Source organism: Parasteatoda tepidariorum, chromosome 12, assembly GCF_982258835.1.
Source record: "Parasteatoda tepidariorum strain Cologne lab strain chromosome 12, Ptep-v5.0, whole genome shotgun sequence".
Taxonomy (NCBI): Eukaryota; Metazoa; Arthropoda; class Arachnida; order Araneae; family Theridiidae; genus Parasteatoda; species Parasteatoda tepidariorum.
Genome location: NC_141766.1, coordinates 41977427 through 42001599, shown reverse-complemented (window position 1 = coordinate 42001599; position 24173 = coordinate 41977427). Strand labels below are relative to the sequence as shown.

The following is a 24173-nucleotide window of genomic DNA, read 5'->3' as shown; positions in this document are numbered from 1 at the left end:
AAAGAAAATAAATATTTCTTTGTGTCTTCTGATTTATCTTCCGCACTAATTATTTAGCATTTTTGAGGTCTCCCCTTCGAACCATTAAAAATGAGTAATAGAACGTTATGATCCAGTTGGTTTGTCGTCGGCTTTCTGAGCCCAAGTCTGCGGGTTCGATCCCCGGCCCAGACACCGGATTTTCGGGATGTAGAAAATCCTCAGCGGCCATGTCGTATGATTATGCGACATGTAAAAGATCCCTGAAGTGCCTTATTGGCTCTTGGTATTTCCGGCAAAATTAAATTCCTAGTGCACTTTAGCATCCAAATAGAGTCTCGGTGCTGCCATCTAGTGTGGCAGTTACTGGACGTACAAGTTAACATGGCCAACGGTATCTCACCCATTGTGGTGGCCCTGAAAGAGTGGATACCCCCTCTGGAGAACGCACTAGGTCTGCTCATCGGCAAGACCGACAGTGCAGCTCATTGGAAATAAAAAAAAAAATAAAAAAACGTTAAGATCTGATCTTTTATGAAAAGTTATTTAAAGAGACTTTTTTGTCGGCTCACTGTACATTGTTAAATACACTAAACCTATATAGTTAAAAAAATATGAATGACATTCGAAAATCAAGCAGTTGCCGCATTTTTTAACGATTCTATTTCATTCGTATGTAAACTTGCTGCAACATTTTTTTATAAAAGCATTTTTTATTTTGTGCTAACTAGTCCGGCAGGTAAACTATTAGCACAGCAGAATTGTTTTTGTTTACACTTTGATTTAAACATGGATAATTCAGATTACTTCTGATTATGCTTGTGTAATTTTAAATGAAACTAAAAAGTGAAAAATAAAATATGAGAACATATTTCATCCTGCTTATTAATAAATTTATTACGCAATTGTTAGGATACAGCATTTTTTACATAGATTTACACTATTGTGGTCCTTGTGTCACTATCGTGAATATTAGAACATTAACTACATACATTTGTTTGGCTACTTGGTTTTGTTTTACTTAAAAAGCTATAACTAATAATTTTCGAGAAAAAAAAATTATACTACTCTAGATTACTTCTATTCCAAATGATTGTTTCTAATCGTAAACTTCAGGTGCATAACATGTTTCAGTGTGTTACAACTAGCAAAACTACACCAACTACATTGGTGCTCACGACTGATCTTTAACCCGACCTAGACTTCAACTTATGACCTCCTGTTTTGATTCAAAAGAAGTTCAAATTATTTCCCAGGTTAATAAAGCCCACAAAAACTTTCTTTTTTTTAAAAAAAAAGTATAATTTTTTTTTTTTTTTGAATAACAGAAGAATCACGATGTCAAGCAATGATGTAATATCCATATAATTTTGCGATTTTTTTTTAATTAAATTTAAAACAAAAATAAAATCAATCAAAATGATTGACTTGACTGACTGAAAAAAATGGAATAAATAAATGAATACATGTATTAGAATCTAGATTCCGAGATGAAAATTAAAGCAAAAGTAATGGAAGAGAGGGTGGCTAATAGGATCAATTTTAATAAAACTTGCTTAAGAATCTTACTAGTCTTTATTTTGGAATGATTTACTATTTTTTTTGTTAACATTTTTACATTTGTCGTTACTTTAAATGTTAGGTAAGCTGATTTGGGTGCATACTTTTTAATAATCTTTTTTTAGAAAATATTTCGTGCCTTTTTTTTTTAATTCTTTCAATAAAGCTTAAGTTAACAGTAACCTTCTGCCATGGGGATAATATGGACCCGTTTTAAATCTAATTCTTTAATCACATATTATTTATAGTACTGTGGTAAAAGTAAATATTATTGAAGCTTAATAAATGCATAAATGCCCAATTTAACAAGTGATTTGTCTAGAATATTTAAAGACAGCAAATGTAATGTTTTTTTAATCGATTTCGACGCAATTAATTTGCTTCATAATTGTTTTCGACACTATAATATATAAACAATAAAGACGACTATATTGCATACTTATAGTGATATTTTTATATAATATAATTGATCAGAGATGCCAACTGCTCCGGACACGCCAAAATAATTAAAAAAAATGGTAAATAACTACGAAGTAAATTTTGCAAACATTTGATTATTTTCACTTGCTTTTTAAAAGGTATAGCATGACATAAGTACTATAAAGTGGTGAATAATATAGGCCTACGAATTATTTTTAAATAGCGGTGGATAAAAATCTACTAAAATGAATTTATTAAAACAAGAATCACAATTGATAAACTACCACTTTAAAATATATATTTGCTGTCCGGAGCAAGTTGGCATCTCTGATTGATATTTATTTATTTTATGTGATATTTATGTAAAATGTATGGTGATATTTTTTATTTTTAATATGTTTGTTACTACCACTATTGGCTATTATAAGTTTTTATTTATTTATTTAAAGTGCATTAGTTTAAGAACTGCTTCCGCTAAACGCTAAAGTGGAGAATTTCTAAATTATTGTAATATTCCTTTGTGTTAAATATTATATTTTACCGAAATTACTTTTTGTGAAACATATATGTAACTACGATGAATTTAAATTTTTTCCTTAATTTTAAAACTCTTAAATTAATTCTAATTTTAAAACTCTTTCAGAAAGGTACTTTATTAGTTTCCGAAATATATTTTAAAAGATATCGGGACCATACTCCGGAACATCTTTGGAAAATTTGATAATTCTGAAAATTTGATATTTATTTTATATTTCATAATAAAAAAGGTTAACTTCATAATAAAAAAGAAATAAATTTGAATTTATTCAAAAATTTAACTTCAATAGTTAACGTTTCAGGGAAATCAACGATCATATTCTAATCATGAAATGAAAAAAAAGAATGAAAACTTAAAATTCCTCAAAAACTCGATTAACTTTCATTTCGGATGTCACTCATCCAGAGTCTTAACCCCAAATAAATGAATAAGATTTAAACAAAAGAGGAATGAATTGGTCAATATCCTATGGGGAAGTATTTCCTGATTTTATACTTTCAGTTTCATCATAACACGTGTTAGTTCCAAATATAACGGAATAAAAGTTTACATGTCACTAATAACCTGCTTCGCGCATAATATTGAATGAGAAAGAAGCCGGAAGTGGGAAAAATCTTCGCAGAAAGCAAATATTGAGGACAATGAATTTAGTATCTTATTTTTAACAAAAGATAAAAGATAAAAATAAGATTTCAACAGTTTGAATTAATTTATTTCTGTTAGTGAGATAAGGAGTAGAAAAAAAGTGTTTATGGTTTAAATCACGGATTTTAAAGATCAACTTTCTGTTTATCTTATAAAAACTTATTTTTTAATAAGTTAAAGAATTTTTCTTAATACTTTTTTTTCGTAATTTTATAGGATGTAATTTCCCAGGACAAATCACAAGATAGATTTAATTTTAAGGGGTATCGGTAGGGCATATATCAATAATGCTAAAGAAGATCTTTTTCGATGTACCTTTTCTAAGAAACTACTTATGATATTATTTTAAAAAATTTTGGGGATATTTGAGATTATATCAGTTGTATGCTGCGATGATGTTTTAGCTTTAAGATTATTAATTAAGATCTAGCATTACATTAGTACTATAAAGTCTTTATAGTACTAATGCATACCCTCCAACTGCTACGGAATTTCCGTACTTTCAGAAATCTTCTTTTCTGACGGTAGCAAAATTAATGTCTTAATATTTAAAAAAAATTAATTTTAGCGTAACTTGTCCACTATTGCTTATAAAAGTGCAGGCCATATGGCTAGATTCTTAAGTTCTGATCAAAGTTTTATGAGAAATCCATTTGCTTTAAAAATTTCTACTTTGGTTCGCTACTACTAGAAAGAATTATTTTCAAAATCCTCATAAGTTGGAGGGTATGCTAATGTAATGCTAGATCTTAGAAAAAGCAAGCAAAAATAGGCAAATATTTGCAAAATTTAGTTTGTAGTTATTTACCGTTTTTTTTAATTATTTCGGCGTGTCCTGAGCAGTTGGCATCTCTGTAGTACGACATAACTACTATAAAATGGGGAATTATATAGGTATACGAATTATTTAGAAATAGTGGTGGATAAAAATCTACTAAATTGAATTTATTAAACCAAGAATCACAATCAGAGATGCCAACTTGCTCCGGACAGCAAATATATATTTTAAAGTGGTAGTTTATCAATCATGATTCTTGGTTTAATAAGTTCAATTTGGAAGAATTTTATCCACCACTAATATTAAATAATTTGTTGGCTTATAAAATTCACCACTTTATAGTACTTATATCATGTTATACTTCTTGATAAGCAAGCAAAAATACTCAAATATTTGCAAAATTTACTTTGCAATTATTTACCGTTTCTTTAATTACTTCGGCGTCTCCGGAGCAGTTGGCATCTCTGCACAATTGATAAACTAAGACTTTAAAATATTTATTTCCTGTCTGGGACAAGTGGGCATCTCTGAAAGAGTCATTGCATATGAATTTTTAAATCATATATATGTAGCGGTGTGGAAAATAAGTTTAAATGAAGAAAAAATAATACATTAAAACATAAACTTAGCTTCCACTCGAATAAGTTTTTACAAAAAGCACAGCCCAAAAGTCTATATCGAAAGTTGACAGCCCTGTATTCACAGAAAGCTTAATTGTAGAAGAGTATGTATTCAATTTACCACTTTTTGATTTTAATAAATATCATTATATGAACGAAAGAGACAAGCTTGATCGGAGTTGGAAGCGACCTGGTTGGAAATAAATGTAGCATGTTCTAGGAACTGTGCTGTTTCACACAAATGCAGAGATGGCACCTTGCGCTGCTTTGAAATTTTTTTTTGTGTCTCTAGTAGTGCAGTATTTTTCATATTAACACGTTGAGAGCCGTGTTAGCTATCGGTGGGTAACACTGGACTTTCCTTTTAGGCCACGTCAGCATACCTGCCAACTCTTCCGGATTTTCCGGAAGATTTTATTTTCATATTTAAAGTGGTAGCAATACTCTTATTCCATTTAACTTTTTGAATTATAATGATAATTGTAAATGAGTTTGACCACCACTACGTATAAATAATTAAAATAAATATATGAAAGCGTAATAATCCTTGCGCAAGCGAATTTCAACAGGATCACATACCTGCCAACTTTTAATCCCTTCCATTATTATTTTTTCCAGAGGTATTAAAATGGAACTTAAACTTCAATCTTAAGCAAACAAATACGTAGTATTTGAGAAAACTTAAGTTGACAACCATGACAGTAACGCATATTAATATATGTGCTTAATTTTTGTAAGAATAGTGGTGATCAATATCATCTAAAAATTAAGATTATAAAAGAAAAAATAGTATATAATTACTACCACTTTAAATATGAAAATAAAATCTTCCGGAAAATCCGGAAGAGTTGGCAGGTATGGGATCAAAATATAAATATATTTTTGAGTCAGATTGTTTTTCGTTTATTGTTTTACAACCATTCTGAAAATCCATTCTCGGAAGGTGTGATAGTTGGCAGGTATGCGTCAGCTACCGGTGGTTGACGCTGAAATTACATTTAGGCCGCGAAAAACAGCTGGCTGACAGCGTATAACATGATATAGAACTGTTAAATTTACACTCTTTTATGGAATTGCAGAAAATTTATTCAAAATTTACTTAATTATTGTGATTCTTGATTTAATAAATTCAATTTACTAGGTTTTTATCCACCACTATTTCTAAACAATTCGTAGGCGTATATAATTTACCACTTTTTTCAGATATGTCATGCTAAACCTTTAAAAAACTAGCAAAAAATGTCTAATATTTGCAAATTTAGTTTGTAGCTATTTACCGTTGTGGCCTGATGGGCAAGTCATGTAAAATTAGCGTGGCGCTCAACGTGTTAAGGGGAGTCGGTAAATGATATTTCTTTAACATTGCTAAAAAAAAGACCTTTTTTGATGTGCCTTTTCTAAGAAACTACTTATGATATAACTTTTAAAAATTTTGGGGACATTTGAGATTATATCAGTTGTATGCTGTGATGATGTTTCAGCGTTAACACTATTAATATTTGAGTTATAAAAGATTTTCGATGAAACTTTTGAAGATATTAAAAATTCTCAGTTCCTAATATTTTTAAGAATTTACTGTCAAAGATATGTATTATTAGCCATAATAGTGTACACATACATATGTAAATACTTAGAGAGAAAAAAATGAAGCAATATCTTGCTCAGAAACTGAGGAAAGGTACATCGAAAAAAGTCAGTTTTAGCGTTAATGGTATATGCCTCACCACCTCCCCTTAAAGATCAATTATAGACTATAAAATATATTCTAACTATAACAAATATATCATTGTTTAGTCTAACTGTAATATAAATGTTACTGCATAAGTTCGAAGTCTGGTAAATTTTAGGATTAACTGGTAAATCGATGGATTTACCGAAGTGGCTTGGTTAAAGTCCAAAGTTATGACAAATGGGCCCGATGACAGTCATGGCATTACCCCCTACATCAGAAAGCACTACACATTATCTTTCATAAGTAGTCTGCGCAGACTAATTAAAAAATGAACTAGTTGTGAGCATGAATCCGAATTCTTTCTCAAAAGCATACCTGCCAACTCTTCCGGATTTTCCGGAAGATTTTATTTTCATATTTAAAGTGGTAGCAATACTCATGTTATTACAATTAACTTTTTGAAAATGATAATTATAAATGAGTTTGACCACCACTACATATAAATAATTACAATAAATATACAAAAGCATAATAATACTTGCACAAGCGAATTTCATCGGGATCAAAATATAAATATATTTTTGAGTCAGATTGCTTTTCGTTTATTGTTTTACAACCACTCTGAAAATCCATTCTCGGAAAGAGTGAAAGTTGGCAGGTATGCAAAAGCTATTGAGAGAAATTTATCATATATGTTTGAGAATTGAATCTGTAGTGATAGACAAATAAATAAGACAAACCAATCATATTTACAAATTTAAAAAAATTTTAGACATATATTTGCTGCCTAATAGATTTTCTAATAGATTTTCTATTAAATGGCTCTTTCGTAAACTTGTTTACCTTCAAAGTGGTTATATGATTGGAGTGCAGTCTGTTCCGGATCAACTTGCAGACCAGGCAGAGGCTTTCAATTATAGGAGGTGTTGGGCATTGCCGGTCAAAAGTGTTAAAGCCTCACACGAGAGATCTGAAACTGCAGAACGGTTGAAATCACTTAAATCTCGGTGAGCTGCCGTGAAGCGGCATTAACCGATTCGTCGGTAGTAACAATCGATGACGAGGAGTAGTGAGGAGTAAAGGAGATAGGGGGAAGAGAGGGTGACATGGACAAGCATGAAAGGTAGAGTGGCATGGGGTATAAATGACATTAAGAAATCTAGTCCTAGTCCTAGTGTTTAGATTTTACTGGGCACCTGGGCCGCGAAGCGGCCCCTATCCCATTCATCTGGAATTTTTGAACAGTTTTGGTTGAGCAATGAGGTAAGCAGGCAATGGAGTTGCTTTATAAGAAATCTGGAATAAAGAGTCGTTGCATATGGATTTTTAAGTCCTATATATGTAGCGGTGTGGAAATAAGTTTGAATTAATAAAAAATAATACATTAAAGCAAAAACTTAGCTTCCACTAGAATAAGTTTTTACAAAAGGCATAGAAAGTTGACAGCCCTGTATTCACAGAAAGCTTAATTATAGAAGAGTATGTTTTTAATTTACCACTTTCTGATTTTAATAAATATCATTATATAAACGAAAGAAACGAGCTCGTTATTGACGTTTATGTCAGTAGCTAAAAATTAAATATTGCATGTTCTTGGAACTGTGCTGTTTCACACGAATGCAGAGATGCTACCTTGCACCACTTTGAAATTATTTTTCTATTTCTATTAGTTCAGTATTTTTCATTTTAACACGTTGAGCGCCGCGTCAGCCATCGGTGGCTGACACTGGACTTTCCATTTAGGCCGCGTCAACCAACGGTGACTGACACTGAAATTACATTTACAGGGTTCCCACGGTCCTTGAGAATTTTAAAAAGTGGTAATAAAAATAAAAGAAATTTTGACATTTTTATTTCTGTGTAGCCACCACTAAAAATTGTTTTCTAAAAAATATATATATGCACGAAAATTTCAGCACTTTACGATAAAAAAGTTTATTAAAATAAAAAAGTATATTGTAGCTCCACCCTAAATTTGCTACCACTTTTTAAATTTTTCAAGGACCGCGGGAACCCTGATTTAGGCCGTGTTAACCACCGGTGGCTGACACTGAAATTACATTTAGGCTGGGTCTGCCACCGCTTGCTGACACTGACCTTTCACATAGGCCGCGAAAACAGCTGGCTGACAGCGTATAACCTGATATAGAACTATAAAATTTACACTCTTTTATGGAATTGCAGAAAATTTATTAAAAATTTACTTAAATATTGTGATTCTTGGTTTAATAAATTCAATTTAGTAGATTTTTATCCACTACTATTTTTAAACAATTCGTAGGCATATTTAATTTACCACTTTAGATGTGTCATGCTAAACCTTTTATCTGTCTATATTTCCAAATTTAGTTGGCAGTTATTTACCACGTGGCCAACCGAGCAAGCCATGTAAAATTAGAGCGACATTCAACGTGTTAAGTAACTTTCCAGCAGTGCATATCAGAAATTCGAACTTTCATATGGAATGTAGCCTATTTGCATTTACAGAGATGCCAACATCTCCGTATTTTATCAAATATTTAAAAAAACGGTAGACAGTCATAAACTAAAGGAACAGATTTTGAAAGAAAAGATTTTCGATTAATTTTTAGCATTCTTTCAAACGGCTCCACACGAAATAACTGTCCTAGTCCTAGTGTTCTGATTTTATTGGGCACCTGGGCCACGAAGCGGCCCCTATCCCATTCATCTGGAATTTTATAACAGTTTTGGTTGAGCAATGAGGTGAGCAGGCAATGGAGTACGAAATAACTGTAACAAATTGGGGTATCACATAAGCTTTCGAATTATTCAGAAGTAGTGGTGAGTAAAAACCCTAATATTAAAACAATATTTGGGGTTTAATAGCACCCTAATATTAAAACAAAAACCCTAATATTAAAAAAAATATTAGGGTAATAAAACCAATGTATTAAAGCAGTAGGAGGAAAAGGAGCAGTTGGCACCCGAAAGTTTTGTTTTTACTCTATCTGATTGCGGTTCTCTGAAGCGATTATCGATAGTAAAGAAAATGTTGGCGATGGCTTTCATCGGATTTAATTCATTTAATCCACCAGTATTTGTTTCAAATGAAAATTATATTGCTCAAAGTTGCCATGGGGAACTGTAAATTCTGAAAGAGAGAAATGGCTAATAAAATCAAAGGGATTCCAGCTGCTCCGGTTTCGACAAATATTTTAAAAAGTCGTTGAGAGTTACAAACTAAAATTTTAAGAATATCGATTAATTTTGCAAATTTTTTAAAAAGCTCAACCATCACCTCCTATATCAGAAAGCCTCCACACGGTTTTTTATATGTAGTTTGATCAGACTATTTAAATAAATGAACCAGTTGTGCGCATGAATCAGAATTCTTTTTAAAGTTAATTGAGAGAAATTTAGCATATATATTTGAGAATTGAATCTGTAGTGGTAGACAAATATGTAGGACAAACCAATAATATTTACAAATTTAAAATCAATTTTGACATATATTTGTTACCACTTTCTAATAGATTCGGATTAACTTCAAAAAACCATGCAGAGGCTTTCAGTTATAGGAGGTGTTGGGCATGACCGGTCAAAAGTCTATAATTGGCCACCGCAGATTTGGCCTTACCCACGTTACCCCTTAAATCGCACATAAGAATTGCACTATTTATAAACATCTAAAACAAATATATGAGACATAATAGGGAATTGAGATTTATAAGTGATTTAAAAATTGAAGAAACCTTTCCAACCTTAACTCTATTTACACTAGACCTTTATTGTAAGAATCTGAAACTTCTTCAGTAAATAGTTTATTGGAACTACATACATTTGCAGGCTTATTGTGCAGGCAGCTTAGGCTCATAAGTATTTGTCAAATCGAAGGACAGACAGAGATGCCAACTACTCCGGACACGGCAAAATAATAGAAAAAGCTGTAAATAACTACACACTAAATTTTGCAATTATTTGACAATTTTTTATTGCTTTTTAAAACGTTTAGCACGACTTCAAACTCTAAAGTGGTGAATTATATAAGCCTACGAATTTTTTAGATATAGTGGTAGATTAATATCTACTAAATTGAATTTAATAAACCAAGAATCACAATTTATAAACTACCACTTTAAAAAAATTAATTTGCCTTTCGGAGCAAGTTGGCATCTCTGGTCAGATAGCTCAATATAGAGAAAGACAGCACGAAGATATATCCAGGGTAACCATGGGATTCGAACCCGCTACCTCTACGCTTTTCATAGCATTTGGCGTACGATACCACTCGGTCAGGGAGGCCCCTTTAGTATATAGTTAATAGTGGAAACATTTAATAGCGGTATAATAATTGAGACAAAGTTTAATTATTCAATAAATATGTGACCATCTTATTTTGTAAAGAAAATGCATCTCTGTGAGAGCTGTGCCGACGCCTCCTATAACTGAAAACCTCTACACGGTATTTTGTAGGTAATCCGATCAGACCATTATGGAGGTAAACAAGTTTACGAAAGAGCCATTTAACACGCTCACGCCGGGGTGACCCACCGGTGGGTCACGCTAGATTGTCTCATCTTGGCAGCGCACCGGAGTAAAAACTGGTAACAAGTGAATTTCATTTTTTAGTTTTTTCCGGGAATAATAAAAATCCATAACTACCAATTGTTTTTAATGGATGCAATTTTAATATTGAATTGCTTCTTCGCCGTGATAAATTTCAGATTTCAATAAGTTGTTCGATATTGATATAATTCGTGATAATTCGAATTTCAGCCCAATTACCGCCTTTTATGCTCAGACTGCATACTATCAAAATACTATTAACTTTATCATACAACTCTACTCAAGGGGATCTCCCCATTCCAAAGATGATTTTCACTTCAAAACTAAAGATTTGCTTCTTTAAGGACTTGATTTGTTGTTACAACATACTACAACTTCAAAGATATTTAGGACCTCCTAGAATACGACAAAACAGAATCAATGAATTGGTTAGTGGCGCCTCGCAACAAACGCCGAGATAACCCCAATATCCAGCATCCAGTCGTGATAAATTTCCTTACAGTGAACTGTTATTGTTGAGAATAGATTAACTCCTCCCGAATATTATCTAATATTGAAATAGTTCTTCTACCAGTATTTTCACTTTTCCCGGCGTGAACGTGTTAATAGAACGTTTAAAAATATGTTCATTAGTGCTGTCTTATAGGAATTCAAATACATACCTGCCAATTTTTAATCCTTTTGAGGATGACTTTCCCCAGTGGTAGCAAAATTGGATTTAAATTACAATTTTAGGCAGAATCTTACGTTGTATTTTGGAATAGTTATCGCGGACTACCGTTACAGTATTACATATTACTATATAAGCTAAACTTTTTTAAAAATAGTGGTGGTCAAAAAGATTATAAATTAAGTTTATAAATATAAGGAATATATAGAAAGCATAAATTTTACTACCACTTTAAATATAGAAATAAAATTTTACGCCAAATGCGTAAAAGTTGGCAGGTATGCAATTATTTCATTGATTAAAATGATTAAAATAAAACATTCTGTTTAAATTCACTAAGAAGACAATTCTATTACACTATTTATATTTCATTATTTTGTTTGAACATTTTATATTTAACCTTTTAACTTAATATGTTTAGCTATTTTAAAATTGAAGCAAATTAGCAAACAAAACTCATTTTTAACTTTAATACTAAACTGTGATAATCAATATTATTGTTTTAAAAGAGAAAAAGCTTCACTGTAACCAAGTTTTATCAGAAAAATTAAAAGTGCATGTAAAAGAATTCTTCAAGGTAAGAACTGAAACGTGTTAAAAATATAATTATGCCGTAAGCAAGTAAAGTATTTTTCTGACTGCTTGACTTAAAACTGGTTCTACAGATATCAAAGAAAAAGTTAATTTTGTATCATTCTGAATTTTTCGATTCTGAAAAAGAGGAAATATTCTTTATTATTTTAATTGAATAGATATTTTTAAAAGCTTAGAAATATATCATTTCAGAAAAATGAGTATTTTACTCTGAATATATAATACAATGCCTCTTTTCCCACAATTGTTTTAGAAACAATTGAGCGAAAATGATCAAAAAGTTTTATTTAATAGCATAAAATCCCCTATTATGCATAAAATCATACCAAATAAACTTCTCAATTCTTAAATCGTTTCCGAAATTTGCAATTTTTGCGAGAAAATATTTTCTGGTTTAGTGAACTAAAGATTTTTCTACAATAGACTAATAACAATATTTCGTGTTATAGTCTTTCTTTTTTAGTTTTTATCAGAACATAACTATCTGGATCAGTGCTCTTTTATATATTTGTTTAAATTATTTGTATGCAGTTGTATCAAAAAAAATTTACCTCTTAAAAGGAAATATGGAAATATATTTCCACGTATTTTCTTAAAATAAAATATATATATTTCGTTATACCGTTACAGTGAAGAAACAAGATATTCGTGTTTCCAACAGTATTTTAATAGTAAAAATATATTTTGATCTTAAATTCTGTCACCATGATAATTTTAAACTAAATCTGTTGCTTACGCTTAAAAATATCAGGTTAGTTATGTAACCTAGAGTATATACGCATAGACTAACATAACTCTAACAGGCCTGTCAACTTCTACGCTTTTTGTAAAATATTTTATAGAGTGATTGACATTAAAATATCGAAGTATTCAGAATTTTTAGTAATCTTTCGAGCATTTTAAAAGCCTCACCATGAAAGAGCAATGGAAAAGTAGCGTTGCATATGAACTTTTAAATCATCTACATGAAGTGGTGTGGAAAATAAGTATTTAAATGAATAGAAAATAATGCATTAAAACATAAACATAGCTACCACTAGAATAATCTTTTTCAAAAAGCGTAGACAGTTGGAAGCCTAGCTCTAACCGTAACCATCGCCGTTAACCCTTTCAGGACTGGCAAAACATAAATGCATTCGTGAGGAATCATTATCAGGTTGGCAGAAAATAAAAAGCGGTAGCTTAAGTTAAGGCATAGCTAATTTGCCAGATTTATTTTTGCTTTCACTTTAAATCAAAAGCGGTAGTCAAAACCCAAATAATACTTATTTGGCTTTTTTATTTATTTTATTTTTAACTTAATTTGTTTAACCTCATCGAGACGGGCGAGTCATATACATACCTGCCAACTTTTAATCCTTTCGAGGATGATTTTGGTAGTAGAATGGAATTTAAATTACAATTTTAGGCAGTCACATACGATGTATTTTGAGATTGCTTATGCGGACTACCACAACAGTATTACAATTTAATATATATGCTTAATTATTTTAAAAATAGTGGTGGTCAAAAAGATTATAAAATGAATCTTATAAATGCAAGGAATATATATAAAGCATACATTTTACTACCACTTTAAATATAAAAATAAAATTTTACGCCAAATGCTTAAAAGTTGGCAGGTATGCATATATGCATTTTCAGGTTGGCGATAATCACGGAAAAAAAGATAAAACTGGTAACCTAACTATTTTTATTGCAGTTTATTTGTGTGCGAGGTAATAATAGTTTTATATATATGTGTGACAATGAGTTAATAGAAAGGATACTTGATCTTAGAACCTTTTTTAGTTGAAAATGTTTGGATACAGAAAAAGAAATTAACTTAATATGAACAAATTTGTACTACCACTCTTTAATACAGATGTTTTTCATATCTTGAAAAACGTGCAACGATTAAAAACTCAGTGGCCCTGCAGCTTTTTAGAGCTGTACAATAGCAAATTATATTCTTGCATTTATTTTGCGATTGTATAAGCAAATCGTTTACATTAACACTATGCGGTCCGCATATATTTAGTAATAAGTTTACCATGTAACCGGTTCCGTGTAACTTGCTCCGCTTTGTAAAATAGTATTTTCCAGTGGTAGCGAAATTTAAGTTACTTTTAGTTTAGTATTTTTCATTATAAGTAATTTTTCACCACTAAATATCAAAAATTATAAGTTTGATATAAAATTCAACGGTAAAGTATCAAACTACTGGTTACTATATTAGAAAGTAGGCGTAAATATCTTTCTTTAACGAATTTGACCATATAATTTGCTACCACTTTATTAAAACTATTCCAGAAAGCGGAGCAGTTGGCATCCGTGTACTCTATTGTCCCTTGACAAAATGTCACATGAATATCAGGTTGCAAAGCGCGACATCTATGTGTTGTCACCGGCCACTCACGTTGGGCTTGGACATGACACCAACGTGTTGTCACCGGCTGTTAGTGTATGGCTTGCGTATGGCACCAACGTGTTGTCACCGGCAGTGAAGGTTTGGTTTTCTCGTGACAACACGTTGGTGTCACCGGACATGAAAGTGTTAATTTCTTCTATTATTTCATGCCTAAAACTAATGTAAGACTAAGTATAACATGATTGAGAGGTAAACTTATCAGGAAGCGTAGAGTGGTAACTTTAATTTTTAATTTCTTAAGAACACGTCAAAACTATTTTCAAATGTTCTGCAAAAGGCCGACCAGCCTGTGCAGGGGTTAGGGAACTGCCCTTGGATCAGAAAGGTTCTGGGTTCGAATCCCGGTCAAGGCATGGATGTTCTTTCCTTCTCTGTACTATCTGTTCTTTCTGTGGGAGCAACGTTGGCCTACCTAATGTGGTGCCCCTGAAAGAGTGGTCAACAAATCTGCCCTTCAGGTGCCTGTATGACCTAGGTCATTATCTAGGCGGGCATTGGAAAAAAAAATGGTCAGCAAAAAGTTCGATCGTAATTGGTTGTAAATCATATTGGTGTATATTTTAATAGCTTTTTCATTATCCGACATTCAAACAAAACTTAAAGTGGCCTCGCTGTCTATCTATTTTGCCATCTACTTAAAAACTTCTTCGATATGATATTCTTATAAGAAGAGTTTAAAAAATGACTAGGAAGCATAGCATTTTATTACTAAAGATAAAGTAAAAACTGTTTCGTTTTGAATAAAAAGGTTTAAAGTTATTATTTGTTCTTGTTTTTCACCAAGTTTAATTACTAATAAGCCAGTTTCCAAACAGAAATTAAAATTTAAAGTGTTATTTTTAAGAACATATATTAGTAAAACATCAAATGTGGCGTAAATCGTAAAAAAATAATTTAAATATGAAAAAAAAACTTCGATCTAATTAAAGTAAAAAAGTTGAAAAATGAATTTTGAGAGCCTTATTGAAACTAATGATTTTTTGCAATATTTGTATTATTTCATCCGTCAAAGATATTACTTTTCTTGACTCGATGTTTTTTTCTTTTTTTTTTAATATGTAAAGACAAGATGATATATGTTTTCTCTTCAACTTTTTTTTTAATTTTTATAACTTATCTGAAATACTTGAATATTTTTCTTAATCATTTCAATTTTAACAGATTTATAACTTATTACTTAAATGTTATGATTAAAATCTGTAAGTTATTGCCAAATATGAGGCGATTCTTGAAAAAGAAGAAAGTAATAATATTTACAAATATCATGAAAAATGTAGTACTTGAAGACATAATATATATATATATATATATATATATATATATATATATATATATATATATATATATATATATATACCTGCCAACTTTTACGCATTTGGCGTAAAATTTTATTTTTATATTTAAAGTGGTAGTAAAATGTATGCTTTCTATATATTCCTTGCATTTATAAGATTCATTTTATAATCTTTTTGACCACCACTATTTTTAAAATAATTAAGCATATATATTAATATGTAATACTGTTGCGGTAGTCCGCATAAGCATTCTCAAAATACATCTTATGTGACTGCCTAAAATTGTAATTTAAATTCCATTCTACTACCACTTAGGTAAATCATCCTCGAAAGGATTAAAAGTTGGCAGGTATATATATATATATATATATATATATATATATATATATATATATATATATATATATATATATATATATATATATATATATATATATATATATATACGCCTGGGTCCCCATGGTAATTTATAATAATGGTAGTAAAATTAAGTTAATGCTATTTTTGATCTATTTAGGATACCACTTGCCTTTAGAAATTGCAAAAAGTGGAGCAGTTGGTATCTTTTCTGTAGATAAATTATTAAAAAATATTTACCCAACTTTTGGTTTTAAAAAAGCCCTTTTCTTATTTATCGTGTGAGCTTACGACCCCTGAATGAGTAATAAATTTATGTTAACGCATTTGTGCGTGGTTTTCTAAAAAAAGACACTCCGTTTTTTTTCTTCAAAAAGGCAGAAAGAGTTATTTCAAATGTTGTAATTTTAGAATTTATTTTTCATAAAACAGATATATCTGTTTCTGCGTAAAATTTGAAATATAGATTTTTATATTTAGATTAAAAATCAAGACCCAGTTCCATTTCAAAGTTAGTGTCATACAAAAATATAACTTAAAACAGAAAGGGATACCCATTTTTGCTTCAAGATGTATGTTTTATTACTTTTAACATAAGTATTATAAGTAAAATTACTACTCTTTTGATATAGACGCGATTTACATTATTGCTATATTTGTGTTGTGGTCAGGTACTATTGACGTATTACTTTTTTAAACTGAATAAAACTTTTAAAGCATTTCCGCTTAGTTATCCATATTTTGTATAAGGTATGGAAATGAGTTTTAGAGCCAATTCTTATAAATTTTTAATAGTGATAGTATATTTACGATTATTATGAAATCTTTATATTACTTTCCTAATGTAAACAAATTTACGTAAAGTTAGGAAATCTTTTTTTAATAAATTCAGCGTTCCACAATTTTTTAGAAATTTTAAAATTTGAAATCAGTTTGCGTCCTTTCAAAAGACAAATTATTAGAAAAATTTGTCCCTACTATCAGTTTTATAAAATCAATATATTCTTATTTACCACGGGAGCTACGACCCCAGAATGCGTAATGAATTTATTCTTACACATTTGTGCTCTTGAGGTTCTGTAGAAAAACGGTCCTCCCCACTTTTTTTCAAAAAAGCAGAAAGTGTTATCTCAAATGTTTTACTTTTAGAATTAATTTTGCAGAAAACAGATACTTTTGTCTTCTGGGTTAAATCATCACCTCCTACATCAAGAAGCCTCCACACGGTCTTTCATAAGTAGTCCGCGCAGACTGCTTAAAAAGCGAACCAGTTGTGCGCATGTACCCAAAACCTTTTAGTTAAGTAATTGAGAGAATTTTATCTTATATATTTGAGAATTGAATCTGTAGTGGTTGACAAGTGAATAAGGCAAGCCAATAATATTCATAAATAAAATAAATTTTTAGTCACATATTTGCTACCACTTTCTTTTTTTAACTATATTCTGTATTAAATGACTCGTTCGGTAAGTGGATATCCTTCACAGTGGTCTGATCGGACTACCTGTAAAAAACCGTGTGGAGGCATTCAGTTATAGGAGGCGTTGGTTAAATTGGAAATGCAGATGAAGACTCAGTTCTTTCTCAAATTTAATGTGGAACAATACAAAATGGGATTTCCCTTCCTGTTTTAAGATGTGTGTTTTATTATTTTTAACATAAATATTATAAGTAAAATTACTACTACCATTATATAGTCTCTGTTTACGTTACTGTTGTACTTGTGGTAGGAGAGTAACCCTTTGGGGCAAAAGTTTTATTATATTTCATACTTTTTTATTATTTTGTATTAACTTAGGTCAAAATAAGTGAAAAATATTATATTTAACATTTTAATTATTTATGGTTATGATATCCATCATGAAACACAGGTGCCTTTTTCAGCGTAAAATGTAAATTCTTCTAAACAATAATTTCTCGAATGTACTCTTATTTGCAGTTATTTAAAACTAAGAGAAACTTTTATTCATCATTGAAAATTCTTTAACTTTCAAAAAAATATTATTGGTAAAATTTTGAACATGAACGAAAAATATGTACAATTATACAAATTAGCACAAATATAATTCCGATGCTAGTACAAATATAATAACAGCTTATTTTAGTAACTATAAGTCTGTTTTTCATAATTAAAAAATACCAAAATATACATTTCGTGCACTTAAAGGATTAGGGAAATCTGAATATGAAAGGGACACCGGTGTCTTATCTGTCTCAAAGGGTAAATGGCGTAACACATTTCTTAAAGTAACTAAATCTTTTAAACAATTCCTAAATTGTTATCCAGATATTGTATGGGGCAGAGAAATGAGTTCCTAAAACTGATTAAAATGATTATTAATTGTATTGTTTATTTCATCCACATATTGAAATTAAAAAAAAGATATTAATAAATGAGATACAAAGCAATTTACAATAAGCTGTTTTTTTATAATTGAACTACATATTTGAATTTTGAAAAAATGTTACATCATATATTTATTGAAATAATAAAAGAGATAAAGAAATGAGATGCAACACAGTGAACAACAAGCTATTTTAAATATTTTTTTTTTTATTGTTGAACTAGAAACTTGAATTTTTAATACCTTGTGTATACATATTTTTATAATAAAGAATTAATGGGTTTAAAAAAATCAATACAGTTTTCTAAGAAACTATTCCATATTTTACTTTTATTGCTTGTCTAATTCAAACAAACGAAATTTATGTACGTAGATAAATAAAAGAAAATTTTTTGCTAACAAAGACAGTGATGCACTTTATATGCAAATGTGGATGTTGAAAGTCGATATTAAAACCACGCAACAATAAAATAATCATTGTATAATCTTTGACTAAATTTCATAGAAGAATGAATAAAAATATGTCAGACTCACTAACGAATTTCATGTAAAAACAGGAAAAAAATTTAATATTTTAAAACTTTCCTTATTTCTGTGATGACATGCATTTTTTCTTTGATTTTAAATAGCCTACGCAAAATGTTGTCAGTTCATAATTGAATTTCCTATGTTTTAAGCTATGTAGGCAGTTTTAGTGCATTTTTATATTTTGAATTTGATTATGTGTTATTTATTTTTATAGTTTAACCTATATTTTAGGTCATACCAGTTAACCTTTCAGGGGGTTTAAATAAGTTACGCCCATGAAGTTTTCCCCATTATATCTCTGTTAAAAAAGGTGTTGCCGAATTACTTCAGTTATAGGAATCTAATCACCTCATTTTCCCCAGAACATTAAAAAATTGGTGGTAAATTTACTTAGTTTCTGCCAATAACAGAGCTCCAAATCCAAAAGTTCCATTTCCCTACTACATTTATCAGAAGGAAAAAAAATTCCAATGCTCAACTGTGTTAACATTTCGTCAACTCAAGCACTAACAGGGCAAACATGTTGTCCACTATTTCACGGGCACCATATTAGGTTAGCCAACGTTGCTCCCACAGTAAGGACAGATAGTACGAAAAATGAAAGAACATCCCTGCCTTGCCCGGATTCGAACCCAGAACTTTTCTGATGCAAGGTCAGTTTGCTGACCCCTGTACAGTCCGGTCGGCTTTGAAATAAAAATAAAAAATGCAAAAAATTTTTTAAAAATATATTAGCAGCTACAAGTATCACAAGCACATTATGCTTTATACAGTCGCAAGCCAATCTAAGGTATTTATGGGCACTGAGTATCTTATAAGTTGAATAAGATTTTATTTAAAAACCTTTATAATCAGTGTTGAGCAGCCGATCCAATTTCCAACTTCATAGTCTTATAATTTTGAACACAAACCAGAAGACAAGGGAACTCCAGGATCAAGCTTTGGGACAAACTAGCTATCGTGGATGGCATTTTGATAAGACTAATCCGTATTTTCGTTTCAAGGAGAAAAAACCACGAAAATCTCCCACTGTTAGCCCGATGAGAAGGAGATTCTAACCCATGACCTGTCTACCACTGAGAATATTTTACGTCAGTACTGTCTTCGGCGATAACCTGGAGAAGAATTCGTATCAACCAGCCACTGCTGGGATTCGAACCTCGATCACAGCATTGGGAGACGAAAGTTCTATCCGCTGAGCAACCGCAGCGCTGACTAATCATAGCTGATGTTGGTATTAGAGACAAGAATGCAGAAAAATGAAATTTAAAAAAATTGCTTACGAGTCCCGCTCTTCTAGATAAAAAACAAAAATCCCACAAAAAGCGCAAAAGTTATTAAGCATTACATGCGAAGAGTAGAAAGGAGTGAAGAGTATAAAGGAAAATATTAAGAATCTCTCTTAAAATGTTTGTATAAGCAATATTTTCACGCAAGTTATTATTCAATTGGAATAAAAAAAGTTACAAATTAATTAAATGACAAATATTTCTTGAGATAATGACTTTTCTTAGCTAAGAAGAAATGCATTTTAAGTAATTATATTGAATAGATCAATGCGTATAGAAACATAATACATTTTTATCAAGGACAGTCATATTTAAAACCATACATTTTGGTTTCAACTGAACTCAACCTCTTAAAAATATGATACATCAAACAACTTTTATGGGTAATGTTTTTGCGTGATGCTTTCAAAAATTGAAACATTAAAGATGAAGGCTATCAAAATATATGAAAACTGAAACCTTGAGACTTACAATTTCTACAATCTTAATTGCTAGTGAATGGTTGGGCAGTTAACATTCACGCGTGCATGAATTTCAAAAGCAAACATGCAAAGCCATTAAATATTTATTTAACTTAAACTATAAAATAATGCATTACAAGCCAATGAAGCTTTCGACAAATTTCACGCTTAAGGCAGGAAGCGTTAAATTTATAAGCGCAACCTTGTAAGATGTTTTGTTGTGGCCAAGAAAGAAAAGTAACTGTTATGGACTATAAAAAAAAATATATGTCTGTTCTACTGTTAAAAGTTTACTAGAAAATTGGTAAAAGAAAAATATATAGTTGCAGAAAATATAGGAGTATGTAAGATAAGATTAAATAGTTTACTGATTGAAATATTTTAATTTATGAAATCGTTTTTCGGATAAATTGGATTTTTATCCTTTTGTTTTTTTAGAGCACTAAACTTGCGAATTATACAGCGATGATTTTTTGCGTTATCCCTTTACAGCAGATAAGACTTTCGTAATATATTTCTTTTCTGATGCTCTAATTACCAGTAAAAATATATTTTGGTATTTTTTGAATTGTAAAAAGCAATCTAATAGTTATAAAAAGAAATCTGTTAGATTTTCAGAATTAACTCTTAAAATCCGAAATCCAAAATAAATAGTTAGAAATTTTTTTTTCATTCATAATCAAAAATTTGACAATAAATGATTTTGTAAATTGAAGAAATTTCAATGATAAATTATTGCTTCGCATCGATCTTAACTGCAAATAAGTACAAATTTGAATTATTATTGTTTGGAAACCATGTATCGAAAATTTTGCCTTTAACGCAAAAAAGGACACCGGAGTCCGATACTGTATTTCTCAATCAAAATTTGTTCAAATGATAAATATAATATTTTACACTTATTTTGAGACATACTATTATAAAATAATAAAAAAAGTATAAATAGAGCCCCTGAATTAGACAGGCCGACTTATCATTTATTGTTGGAGCAAAGAGCTTAATATAAGCAGAGCGAATAAATATTTTAAAGTGGTAGTTTATTAATTGTAATTCTTGGTTTAATAAGTTTGATTTAGTAGATTTCAATCCACCACTATTTCTAAACAATGCGTAGGCTTATATAATTCACCACTTTATAGTACTTGTATACCCTCCAACTGCTACGGAATTTCCGTATTTTCAGAAATCTTCTTTTCAGACGGTAGCAAAATTAATGTCTTAATATTTAAAAAAAATTAATTTTAGCGTAACTTGTCCACTATTACTTATAAAAGTGCAGGCCATATAGCTAGATTCTTAAGTTCTGATAAAAGTTTTATGAGAGATCCATTTGCTTTAAAAATTTCTACTTTGGTTTGCTACCACTAGAAAGAATTATTTTCAAATTCCTCATAAGTTGGAGGGTATGGTACTTGTGATATGCTTTACATTTTTAAAAGCAAGCAAATATTGTCAACTATTTGCAAAATTTACTTTGTACTTATTTACCGTTTTTTAAATTATTTTGGCGTGTCCAGAGCAGTTGACATATCTGTAATAACATAACTAATACTAACATAACGTTAACTTGCGAACTTGCTTGCTCCAATATTGCTTGATAGGTCAGCTCTGATAGTAGAGGAGCCTTAGGTATAAAAAATATGTTTAATGGAAATTCTACGTCAAAGGGTTAAGAAAGTTTCTCATTATCCAAGTGTAAAAGAAACGTAACTGAAATTTTAGAAAATAAAAATAATTATATAACACGTTCACGCTGGATGTTGCGCCTGAAAGCGGGACGGAAAAGAGAAAATACTGGTAGAAGAACTATTTCAATATTAGATAATATTCGGGAGGAGTTAATCTATTCTCAACAATAACAATTCACTGTAAGGAAATTTATCACGGCGAAGAAGCAATTCAATATAAAAATTGCATCCGTTAAAAACAATTGGTAGTTATGGATTTTTATTATTCCCGGAAAAAAACTAAAAAATGAAATTTATATGTTACCAGTTTTTACTCCGGTGCGCCGCCCGATGAGACAATCTAGCGTGACCCACCGGTGGGTCACCCCGGCGTGAACGTGTTAAGGGAGCTGTTTGCACCCGAAAAAAAGGTAGAAACTGGTAGTAAAACTATTTCATATTTAGCTTGTTTACGGTACGAATAAAAGAATCCTGATACTGGAATAAGAAAATAACTGTTAATATTTCTCCCTATCCATGGGTATTTTATTCTTTTAAAACAAACTAGATGGGAAATAGTTTTAATTGTGGACCTTTTATCTCCTTTAAGGGGAGCGAACTATCTTGACTTTACTCAACATTTAAAAAAAAATTATTGAATGAAAGAGTAAATTTTTATGAGAATATCAAAAAATTTAATTTTTTCTTTACTTTTAGAGTTTGCAGAAGATGAATGAAACCTTGACTTAAACACATATAAGTGCACACAAAATATACTTTAAATATCTTATATTATCTTGTGCAGTTTTTAAAGCAATGATTGTGTAACCAATTGCAAATTTATCCAAAAGTTTTGCCTAATTTTTTTGAATATTTAGACTTATGCATAATATATCGAGATATTAGTTACAGCAAAAAACAAAAAAATTAATTTCTTTTTTAATTAAAGTGTCCATATCTGTACATCCAAACCCTGTACATAGCTCACCATTCGTCATTACTCATAACAAAAAAATATTGCAAGATGGTCTTTTTTAAGTATGTTTAAGCTATTTAAATGCATCGGTAGTTTAAAGTTATTCAATTAAATTTGTTAAAACAGGAACTTACCAACATTTAGTTTAACGATATGATCTTGATCAATTGAAATTTGGCCCAGGGAAGGGAAATTTTTTTAGGAACTTTGATTACTTATTGAACTATTTGTTTGAGTCCCAATACTTCAATATTAAAATATTAAGCCAAATGAATATTGCAATTTACAAATTAACTTGAATTTTTTATTTCATAATTTCATTGATTTGGAATTATTTTTCCAGCCACTAATTTTCTTTCTTATTTCTAGTTGGTGATGAAGTATGCATTAAAGAATTGGGTTGTTTCAAATTAGGTAAAGACTTTTATCATCCACAATACCGACCATGCAATTTGTTACCAGAACCTCGTAGCTTAATTTATACACGTTTTGTGCTTTTTACAAGGAACAATGTACATCAGGGTAAATTTTTAAATGCTGATAATCAAACAAGTATTTCAGAATCTGGATTCAATGCAAATCACTCCACCAAATTCATTATTCATGGATACCAAGAGAATCCTTTACACGATCCATGGGTTTTGGTAAGTTTTTTTTTTACTTTCTATTTATTTTTGAAATGTTGATCTGTTTCTATTTATTTTTGAAAATTAAAATTGGATAATGAAGAAATTTCGAAATAGTTAGAAGTCAGACCATGGGTGAAAGCCCTTATATAGCAAGACGGAAAAGAGAAAAACCTGGTACGTAAAACATTTCATTCCAGCATTTTTTTTGAAAAA

General features: G+C 30.3%; 1 protein-coding gene across 1 annotated transcript in view; it reads left to right on the top strand.

The window, feature by feature from the left end:
• The window catches only part of LOC107440367 (pancreatic lipase-related protein 2-like), a 141609-nt gene that overhangs the window by 8001 nt on the left and 109435 nt on the right, over window positions 1-24173 (top strand). The window contains exon 2 of the mRNA XM_043048725.3: window positions 23701-23975. Coding sequence (XP_042904659.1) covers window positions 23701-23975 — 275 coding nt within the window. The remainder of the gene's footprint in view (window positions 1-23700; window positions 23976-24173) is intronic.